At 37.5% G+C, this 11,517-nt stretch overlaps 1 protein-coding gene across 1 annotated transcript in view; it reads right to left on the bottom strand.

Annotated features, from left to right (window-relative positions):
* Positions 1-2,622: 2,622 nt before the first annotated feature.
* The window catches only part of LOC122646885, a 77,110-nt gene continuing 68,215 nt past the window's right edge, over positions 2,623-11,517 (bottom strand). Inside the window, exons 7-9 of the mRNA XM_043840518.1 lie at positions 3,369-3,450; positions 2,990-3,082; positions 2,623-2,876 (exon numbers count right to left, since the gene is read on the bottom strand). Coding sequence (XP_043696453.1) covers positions 2,838-2,876; positions 2,990-3,082; positions 3,369-3,450 — 214 coding nt within the window. The 3' untranslated portion in view covers positions 2,623-2,837. The remainder of the gene's footprint in view (positions 2,877-2,989; positions 3,083-3,368; positions 3,451-11,517) is intronic.

Genomic DNA, 11,517 nt, shown 5'->3' with positions numbered 1-11,517 from the left:
ATATTACATCGGGATAGGGGCGTGAAATTTCAGTTGGATATTAAGAATGTATTCTTATATGCTGATCTACATGAGGAGGTGTATATGGAGAAACCTCTAGGGTATGTTGCTCAGGGGGAGAATTCTGACAGAGTATATAAGCTACACAAGACATATGGTTTAAAACAACACCCAGAGCCTGGTTTGACAAGTTTAGCTCGATTGTTACTTGATATGAATTAAGAGTGGTTGTATCAGTTGTTTATGTAGATGACATTATCACATATTGAGAGGATGCATTTGAAGTTGCAAAGAAGTGAAATCTTATTTACATCAACATTTTTAGATGAAAGACTTGGGTGCCCTCTTATTTTCTTGGCATTGAGGTGATATGCAATAAGAAAGGGATTAGTTATCATAGGGAAAATATATGTTAATCTTTTGTTTAAAGCTAAAATGCTTGCCTTTAAACCAATTGTTATTCGGCCTTACATATCTTCTACTATTGATGTTATTAGCCAATTTATGCAATCACCTACACAGGTTCATTGGGAGGCAACATGTCGTATCTTACGAAATCTAAAGGGGGCTCCAAGATGGTGGCTCTTTTGTAGACCTCATAAATACATTGATCTAGTAGGAGATCTTGATGCAGATTAGGTTGATTCTAACAATGATAGGAGATCTATCACATGTTATTGCACATTTATTGGTGGCAACCTCGTCATGTAGAGAAGAAAGAAGTAAACAACTATTGCAACTATTGCTAGATCCAGTGCTGAAGTTGAATAGAGAACTATAGCTCATATTGTAGTTTAAGTCAATATGCTTCAAGAGTTACGTTTCCCAGTTACTAAGCCGACGACGATGTTCTGAGACAATCAAACTATTTTATATATTGACAATAACACGGTGTTTCAAAAAGGACCACACATATTGAGGTTGATTATCACTTTATAATGAATACTGTTATAAAGAAACTGATAATTACTCTATCCTCTATCCGTTTCATCTGCATATCTGCCGACTAACATATTTACCAAGTCTCTTTTTGGTCCCGCTTTCCGAAAAAGGTTATTCCAAGGTGAACATGAGAGATCTCCTATCATTGGGAGGCAACATGTCGTATCTTTCGACATCTAAAGGGGGCTCCAAGAAGGTGGCTCTTTTGTAGACCTCATAAATATATTGATCTAGTTGGATATATTGATGCTATTGGGTTGATTCTGACAATGATAGGAGATCTATCACATGTTATTGCACATTTATTGGTGGCAATCATGTCTTGTGGAGAAGCAAGAAGTAAACAACTATTGCAACTGTTGCTAGATCCAGTGCTGAAGTTGAATAGAAGACAATAGCTCATATTGTAGTTGAAGTCAATATGCTTTAAGAGTTACGTTTCCCAATTACTAAGCCGACGACAATGTTTTGAGACAATCAAACTATTTTATATATTGACAATAACACGGTGATTCAAAAAGGACCACACATATTGAGGTTGGTTATCACTTTGGGATGAATACTGTTATAAAGAAACTGATTATTACTCTTTCCGTTTCATCTACATATCAGCTGACTGACGTATTTACCAAGTCTCTTTTTGGTCCCACTTTCCGAAAAAGGTTATTCCAAGGTGGACATGAGAGATTTATATGCTCCAACTTGAAGGGGGGATATTATGTACACATATCATACACCCCTATTAGACCCATTCTATGTTTTGGTTATTTGTTATCAGTCATGATATGTTTCATTAGTTGTTTAGTCTAGGTTCCTTGTTATTCTCTATTTGTTTATAATTAGTCTTGTATTCTAGGTAGGATTCCTACTTAAAAGTACAAATCTACTTTTATTATAGGTACAAGACAGAAGGTCCAACGACAGACACAGTGAATCTATTGTTCGATCAGACTTCTCTTTGTTTCTCTTCTTCTTCAAGCTTTGGTGGCTGGTGGTTCGTTTTCTTTCTAGTTACAAGGTCTAATCAGGTTCATTTCCCTTGGACAAAGATTTGGAAGCTACCCATTCGTCTTAAATTCAAAGTAATTCCTATGGATATGCATCCATGATGCTCTGCCCACAAGACAAAACCTCTGGATTCACAGGTCACATCCCCAAGCCTGTATGGTTAGCCTCTAGCCTAGGGCTTATAAGTAAAAAAACTGGGCATATTGCTTGTTCTGCGGGAAGTGCCCTCATTAGAATAATGTCCTGCCTTCCTCTTCCACCCTTCTGACCAAAGGTGAGAAACATGAATATGAGGGGGGAGGAGGTTATTATCCTTGGGTTCAGACTCAGCCTTGTAAGGTTTGTTACATTAGTAGATCTCTTGTTCAGCTAGCTCATGCATCAGCCATGAGCAATACTGAATTGGAAAGGTGGTATCGATAGAAAAGCAACTGTCATTTGAATTTTCACCCGAATACAGTCAAATCTTGAGGCACTTCATCACTGTACATCTGATAAAAATTCAAACCAAGCTGAATGGAGAAGAGGATCATGGGATGGGTCACAACGTCAGTCCTTTCATTGCTGTTCACCTGATAAAAATTAAAGGAGCCAAATGGTGAGGATTTCTTTTTTCACAGTTACCCAAAAAAAAAAAAACCTCCAACTTTGTACAATTTAATCTGGTATTCAAGTATCAAAGACCTGAAAATTTCCCTTACATATATTAACCAGGTAATTTGTATTATGGACGGAGAAACATACAGAAAATTGAATAAAATGATTATACTACGATAATCAACTTCATTAAATACACTAATTCCCCAACTGCACGAGAATGTACAAGACGAGGAGTACATCCATTCATTCAATACATATATATTGCTGCTGTGTCATACACACCATTGCTATTGTATGTGCCCATAATTCAAATTCCAGCTTCTCAACTGCAAGGTTTGTCAAAATGGAACAAGCTCATCACCACCCCCATAAAGCATAAAATAAATGAGGCCTTAGTCCAACTTGTATTACTGGGGAAAAATATTGAAAGAGAAAGTACCTTGTCAGCAGCACCAGGAGCGACTGAGAAGTCCTGTCTTACCTTCTTGAGAGATTCCACACGAGCTCTCATGAGATGGTTCTGCTCTATAACCTGCATTCAAATTGGGGGCAAACATTAGTCGGCTGATGGAAGAATCATGTTCCAAACTGAAGTAAAATGCTACTACTGTATAGAGCATCAGAATTGTGCCCCAAATCTTTGTCAAGAACAGGATCAATATGGAAAACAATTGGTTTGGAACTTCTTCGCACCAACAAATTCCCAATTATATCAACCTTTTATTGAACCAAATGAGACTACAATGCTTTCTGTGATTGATTAATTGCTGCAACTATTATCAGGTAAATTTAATGATTTCCCATGTAATTTCACTCACCCTGTCAAGCATCTTCGTCAGGTACTGGATCTCATCCTTCTTTGCTTTTGACAACTCCTGCTTGATTTCACCAAAATTTGTCCTGCATTTGAGTCATCAACTTGTTCAAATATACAGGTGAAGTCACCAATACCAGTCACTTATATATATACAATAAGTAAATAAAGAAAGAAACATGTTGGAGAATAGTTGGCAACTTGGCATTTATTCGGATGCACGAAAGAATTTATATACTACAGAGGGGTAAACCCAGAAAGAGTAACCTTCAAAGAGTGGCAACTGATAATATAGTAACAGTAGCTTCAAAGACCCAACATTTGAAAATATATGGTACAAAATAAACAGGAGATTGATGATGACTGCTACAGCTAGAAGAAACAGCCAGCAGATGCATTCCTAGCAAACTTTCATTACAGATATGCAGCCAATATCCCAAAGTAACTCAATTACTTGGATATATCTTAATATAATAAAAAGTAGTGTAATAAATGTAATATAAAGACTAAGACGATATTATATTACATTTCATAAAAACACTACTCTCTATAGTTCCAGTAACTATAAATTGTCTCTCTTGCTCATTAACTATTAGAGGATTGAAAAAGTACCCTGATGCAGTTAAGACTGCCTGATTAGGCTCAGGATTGCCAGAATTTAGGCCAAGGATAGGTTTGGGACATTTTTTTTTGGGTTATTTGTTATATTGGGCCTTAATTATAAGCCTATACACTGGGGGTAAAGTTAATAGTAGTTAAGTGTTTGAGTTAGATTAGGTTACCTAATAGTTTTATAAGAATTCTGCTTCGATTCTATTATGTCTAGTCAGCTTGTGAGAGTGATTAGGAGTCCTTCTATGAGTCTAATTAAGAAATTTAAAAGACTATATATCATAGTTGCCAAGGGGTCGACTAGGCGCCACCTAGGTTTCCAGGCGGATTTTTGGGGGCCTAGGCGACTACTGCCTTAGTGGCATTGAATGCCTTAGGCCCTTAGACCCTTATTTATGCCAAACATCATTTAAGTAAATGTCCATTTGATATTTCATTTACTTAAGATATTATTCATAAATAAGCAAATAACCTCCTATTTGAATCCAATAAAAAATAGTTAAAAAATAAAATTCCAAAAGGATAAAAAGTCAACCTCCCAGTTCAAGAACAAAAACTGGATTTTTGGCAGTAGATAAAATTTTTAACTTTCTAATGCTGAAGTTTTTCTCATAAAACATTGCTAAAAACAAAAGTGCGGTAAAATATTTATTTGTTTTGATATATAAAAAAATATTTTCATTCAGAACAATCTTGACAACATTCGCACACATCAAATAAAGTTTGACCGGAACATAACTCCTTCAATATAAATCAAATTTAAGCAATCTTGGATTTGTTGGAAAGCTGGTTTTGTATTCTACCTAATACAAAAAGTCTCACGTAAAAATAAAACCATTTGAATAGTCAAACTTCTCAGAAAACAAAAACATTTCTCTAAATCGAGAGCAGTTTAATTATTTATAGATAAGATCATATTTTCTAAGAATAGTATAAACCAAGTGTGAGACTAGGTATACCAGGACAATGACCAATTCCAAGAACAATATAATCCAATATATGTTTTTATTGTTTTAAACTTCCAATAGCTTGCTTCTTCAGTTCTGATGTCTTCCAGTTCTATGTCGATTTTTTATGACTTGATGTGGCTTAATATTGATTTTAGATGTCTTGATGTGGCTTAATATCGATTTTTTATTACTTGATGTGACTTATTGTTGATTTTTTATGACTTAATGTGGTTTAATGTTGATTTTTGACGATATAAGGTATATATTGTAGCATATTAAATGATGTTAGAAAAGAGGGGAAATAAAAAATAACACTTGGTCGCCTAAGCGCTTAGGCACGCCTCTACCACCTTGGGTCGCCTTACCGCCTTGACAACTATGTTATATATATATATATATATATACGAGGGGGGAAGCATCTCTGAGCCTACAGCGTACTCTACGCCACACGGGATTGGTATTCTAGAGCTAATCTCCCTCCAATTCCTTGTTTTGGTCTTTCTACAAACAGGTTATATCTCTCCATTGCTGTTCATCATATTATTCTGATTCTTCTTTTTCTTCCTCGTTCTCTTGTTTCCTCTCTCCTCTCTTCCTCTCTTCTACTCTGCAGATCATATTCATAATCCTTTGTTTATTGCTTCTAATTTTCTTATATGAAACTCTGAGATCTCTAAAATTTCTGTTGCTACTGCTTAAGATTTCTGATTGATATGTTGTTCTAGTCCTGCCATTAGTTTTTCAAGTAGCACTAAGACTCTTCAAAAACTATCTATTCTGTATCATAACTAGTTCCGATTCTGCAAGTCCATTCCACCAACAGAATAGACCACTTAACTGAAATATTGGGTTAATCTGAGTTGCCGATCCTTTTTTTTTCCCCCAATATTACCTAGGACCCGGGCCAGCCCCTAGAACTTTATTAAGGTCAAAACTTTGCAAAAGAATACAAGGGGGGGGGGGGGGGAGAGACATACCGCCTTACCCCAACCCAAAGGAGCAAAACTCTCAACTAAAAACTGGGCCCAAACCCATACAAACATGACAAGGAAAAACAAAACCCTATTTTCTGAGGACAGGCAAACCAGCACTGTCTTCCCGAAGAATACGCTGCAGATCCCCCGGTGGCTGGCTGCCATAGTGGAAAATGATGGAGGAACCTGTATCACAAGCTAGATTGGCAAGCCAATCAGCTGTCCTGTTACTTTCCCTATAAGTAAAGGATACAAAAGGCCGTGTAGAACAAGTTAATGCCATGGACTCCTGGAACCAGTACCATCCCCTCCACAAGTTACACCTCTTGAGGTAAATCATTCTTACTGTAGTAGCAGAGTCAGAATTTACCACAAAATCTGTGAGGCCTAAATCATGGCACAGCTTCAAGCCATCTCCCAAAGCTCTTCACTCTGCAACCAAATTTGTGCATTCACCATAGTAGCTTGAGAAGGCCGCCAAAACAACACCCTCCTTATCTCTATGACCCCTCCACCCCCTCCTACACCTAAAAATATTTTTCATTTTAATAGTTTCTTCTTTTTTTTATTTTTTATAGTTAAGCCCCAAGGAGGGTTGATCTCGTGACCTTTTACCTCTGATTTGCCGATCTTAAGTTATATACCTTTTTTCCTAATTCTGGTTTTGTTCCCTATTTTGCGATCCTGTTAAGTATTACCCTCTTGCTGGATTCTCTGTTCGAGATTAGTCTGCATTATTTGGTATCACAGCCAAACCAAAGCCATAGGTCTTAAACTTCAGCCAAATAGGTCTTCCGTATCCATCTTGAACTACCTAATTGGAGCTTGGCAATGTTATATATGGATGAGGAATGTGAGGAAAGTAACGTGTTACAAGCTATGGTGGATATATGTGCTGAAATTGATGAGTTTCTCGAAGAAATTGATGGTGTTTTCTTCATTACTTTTTGTCTTCCGTCTCGTTAGTATGATGAAGCATCATTAAAGTGGGTATATGATGGTTAGAAGAACATGAAGGTAGACTTGATCGTGAAAAGAACTTATGCTTTCTTATGTCTCTTTACACAGCACGTCAAATTGGTCATCCTGGGTGGCCTAAAAAAGAAATAAAGCCTAAGGTAGAACCTACAGAAGAATAAGTTGTTCATGAAGAAAATCATAAGCTTTCTAAGAAAAGGACAGTAAAGTTGCTGAATTTGTGCCTAAAAGTGCGGATATAACTGAGGAAACCAAGGAAATAGCTACAACAAGGAAAGGATCATAAGGATACAAGTGGTGGCTTGTACCAAAGAAACTAAACAAGCAGCACTTGTTGGTCATAATGAGAATCCAATGCCCATTGTTGAGCAACAAGATGAAATCAAGGAACGAACAACAAAGTTCAATAACCTTCTTGAGAAAGAATTCCAATTTGAGGTTGATTTTGAGGAAAAAGCTCCTATTAAATTTGTCCTACTGCGTCAGAAAGGACCACATATAGATGATTTTATACGTGTGCAACATACTCTCACTCGAGTCAAATGAGAAGATTGCTGCTGATCATTTCATGAGGATACTTCTATACTTCTTCCGGCAAAGAGACCTCGATCCCAGGAGTACTCCTGTCTTTCCATAACCTAGCTGATGGAAAGATGATTGGCTGAGGCATTTCTGCTTTAACCCAAAGAGAAGCCTGAAGGAGGCTGAATAGAAACTTCTTCTCACAGATCTCCGTGGAGAAAGGCATTCTTAAACTTGAGGTCGACTTTTTCTCAACACCAGGGGAATTGATGCAGTCAAAGCTGCTTGATTGGGCCTAGGATTGGTAGATTTTGGGCCATGGATAGGTTCTATGGGCCTTGGTACACTTGGTTATGAGTTATTTGTTATATTGGGCCTTAATTATAAACCTATAAAGTGGGGGTGAAGTTAGTACACAGGATTGGTAGCTAAGTGTTTGAGTTAGATTAAAAGGACATACCCAGTGCACAAGGCTCCAGCCACTGAGGGGTCTGGGGAAGGTCATAATGTATGCTGCCTTACCCCTGCTTTTGCAGAGAGGCTTTTTCCAGACTCGAACCCATAATCACTTGTTCACAATGGAGCAACCTTTACCGTTGCACCAAGGCCCTGCTTTAGGATACTTAATAGCATTTTAAGATTTCTATTATGAGTCTATTAAGTCTAGTCACTGATTAGGGTTCATTATATGAGTCTAATTAAGAAAGCTTTTTCAGGGCTGCTTGACTTGGGCCCTGCCTTCCCTCTATATAGTAATAGCTTTGAAATGATAATACAGATTAGTACACCTACTTTGACTCAGATGTTTATGGATTGGGATCTGTTACCCTTTGAAGCTCTTGCTTCTGTATCTGCACCTACTTTTTAAGGAAAAATCGACTATCTAAGCAGCCCAGCTCCGGCTGCTACCAACACATCTCCTTCGAGCTATTCGCTAGTCAAGTCTAGGAATGCCCTTCTTTTTTGATAATTTGTAAATTCAGAGTACAATCTTTTGCTACAGTTCGAAGTAGAATCAAAGTTCACGTCAGACTTTGCAGGCTGCTCATCCCTTCGTGTCGACAAGGAAACTGTGGAGGACAACGGTAGAAGAATAGAATGAACACCCTCGAGAACTTCTCCTGGGTCAGGAATGACGTTATTCGTGCAGTCTCATGAGGGCCCCCACTAGGGTCAGTTCCATCTGTTCCTGCAAAGGAAAAGAATTCCTGGCAAAAATGATAGACCAGGCTTAGAACATTGTGGCATAGTGGCCCCTCACTAAAGGGGTAGGTGGGCGTGCTAAGACCAAATTTAGGTTTCAGCTGCTAATCGAATCCTGTGAAAATGAATTCTTCCCTTTCCGGAGTAGGTCTTTCAAACCCATAATTTAAGGTCTAGGCATACGTACCCAAATATGCTAATCAATCAAGCATGATTGAGTAAAGAATTTTGAATTTTCTATAGGGTTTTGGAGCTGGTTGAGCTGTGCATACAGGATTGGTATTCCAGATCTGATTTCCCTCTTGTTCTGGTCTTTCTACAACCAGGTGATATCTCTCTACTTCTGTTCATCATATTTTTCATCTTTTTCTTCCTGATTCTCTTGTTTCCTCTCTCCTCTCTTCTACTGTGCACATCAGACTCATAACTCTGTTCGTTTTTGCTTCTAATTTTCTAATCTGAAATTCTGAAATCTGTTTGAATAAACTTTAACGAGTTTCTGATATGTCTATCATAACTTACAAATTTTCTTCTCAATTTTGGTTTGTCCCCTGTTCTGCGATCCTATTAAGTACGAGTCTCCAATGTTCTAAATCTCAATTTCGAGGCCGGTTTCAATCCTAGCCGAATCTAAGATTTCCCAAGTTTCGACCGAAACCTGGTCAAAGCTTGGTATTTTTCTGGGTCAAACTTAAAAGGTCATGGGCTGGTTGAAACTGGACGGGTTAAAACTGGTGGAAACTCTCTTTTTTTTTGGTCGAAACTACCGAAATATGTGAAATATGGTCGAAACCTGGTACGATCATGTATCAACCTTAGGCTTCGTTTTGGAAAATATCGAAACCGAGATATCTCAGTTGAAACTGTGCAAGTTTCAACTAAGATTAAGTTCCATGCTAGTCTCCTGCTGGATTTTCTGGTTCGGGATTAGTTTACAATTATATCCTATGAAGATATGACTAACCATTTCATCACTGTTTTCTCACGACTCATTTTTTAGACTATCCAGAACCATGCTACTTTAAGTGGTCAAACATAGTTCGATATCTTGGTCGAAACTACCAAGATTTTCCCAAATATTTTGGTTTTGACAAAGCTCGAAATGAAATTGGGTGTGACTCGGTAGAAATGCAGGGTTTCGATCAAAATTTCGATTTCGACTTGGTTTCAGCACAAAAAACTGCATATAAACATTGATTCGATCACAATGAGTCGAACTTTCTATCAATTTTGTGAGTTTTGAGTAGTTTCGCCTGTTAGAGGGGAAGAAACCCCCTTCCCCCCCCCCCCCCCCCAAAAAATAAAAAAACAACGATATTTTTTGCCAAATCACCTACATTTCTTAGTGGAACAAAGTATTGGGGACTACAACAATGCATCTATAACAACGATTAGCCGCATTTGAGCAAGATTTATATACAATTCAAATTTAGAGGTATACCATTTTTCCCCAAAATGTTTCGAGCCTTCCTGGAATTCTCTGTGGTACTGGCATAGAGTTGGAGGAACGGATTCATAGGGGTATTTTGACCTTGGTTGTGCACTTGGACAATTTGTATTTGTAACAATTGGACATTGTGTAATATTAAATGTTTTCTTCATTTGTAATGCATATTTTAGTTGTTTTCATTGAATTTTGTGTATTCGAATACTAAAGTATGTGTAGAATAGGGTATATTTGATTAAGTATATAGCACGGTACAATATACACTACCAACCTAGGGTACGAAACCAAACTACCATTTTGGGTGTTCTTTTTTTTTTTTCTTTTTTTCTTTTTTACAATCTGAAGGTTCCAAAATGCTTAGAAATGCTTAATCAGCGTTTACGTGAAGTTTCAGGCTAAACTATGGCCATTTGGCCACCGAAATGGCCAGTTGAAACATATAGTAACAGTCGAATTTCATTCGAAACCCGAAATATTTTTGTTTCTACCAGGGTCGAAACCAAAATCTCAAACCTTGGTGGTCAACACCCTATCTAGAGTCCTAGCTTCACCTTGATAGGCACTAATTTTTCCCATGAATACTCCAAATAAGTTTTTCCAGGGGATAAAGCACTTCCTAACAGATTACAACAAGAAGAACGGGAACTGAGAATCCTCATTAGAAATAGTATTTTCGTATTTTCTTATCTCAATTTGGTGCAGGCCACATGCTTATTTAATCTGGAGAAATGTCCAATTATCCTATCCAAGGTTTAAAGTATCGATCGGTATAATATCGGTCGGGTGATTTTAAGAGACGTCGTATCGTATCGATCGGTTGATTTTCAACAATACAAGCATAGAAATGGTCAGATCATAGTTGTCATGGCGTCGCCATGGCGTCTGGCGGAGAGGGCTGCTGGCACCTACGCCATGGCGACCCTCTTGATTTCTTCTTCCGACTCTCTTTCCTCTTCGATTTCTTCTTCTGTCTTCGATTTCTTCTTCCCTCTTCGATTTCTTCTTTCCCTCTTCAATTTCTTTCGATTTCTTCTTGATTTCTTCTTCGTCTTCTTTCCCTCTTCGATTTCTTTCGATTTCTTCTTTCCCTCTTCGATTTCTTCTTCGATTTCTGAATTTTCTTCTTAAAACTTGAGAAACAATAGAGAAAAAATAAAACATGGCTTGAGTATACATCTATTAACACATTAAAAATAGAGAAAATAAAAAATAAAACATGGTCGACATGCCGCAGGGGCGACATGTCGATATATCGAAGATCGCCGGGCCGTGACAACTAGGTCAAGATACACATGGAAATACACTTTTGGAACAAAAAACAATATAAATAAGCAATATATAATAAGTGTCATGCATAAAACCTAAAATAGTGAATAATGTATAATCAAACAAGTGCATTAAATTGAAATTGATATAAAAGATGAAGTTTCTCACATGTTGTGATTGTCTATAGTCCTGAAGAGTATT

This window comes from Telopea speciosissima, chromosome 11 (assembly GCF_018873765.1).
Source record: "Telopea speciosissima isolate NSW1024214 ecotype Mountain lineage chromosome 11, Tspe_v1, whole genome shotgun sequence".
NCBI lineage: Eukaryota > Viridiplantae > Streptophyta > Magnoliopsida > Proteales > Proteaceae > Telopea > Telopea speciosissima.
Note: the sequence above shows the minus strand (reverse complement) of the source record. Positions and strands in the feature narration are given on the sequence as shown.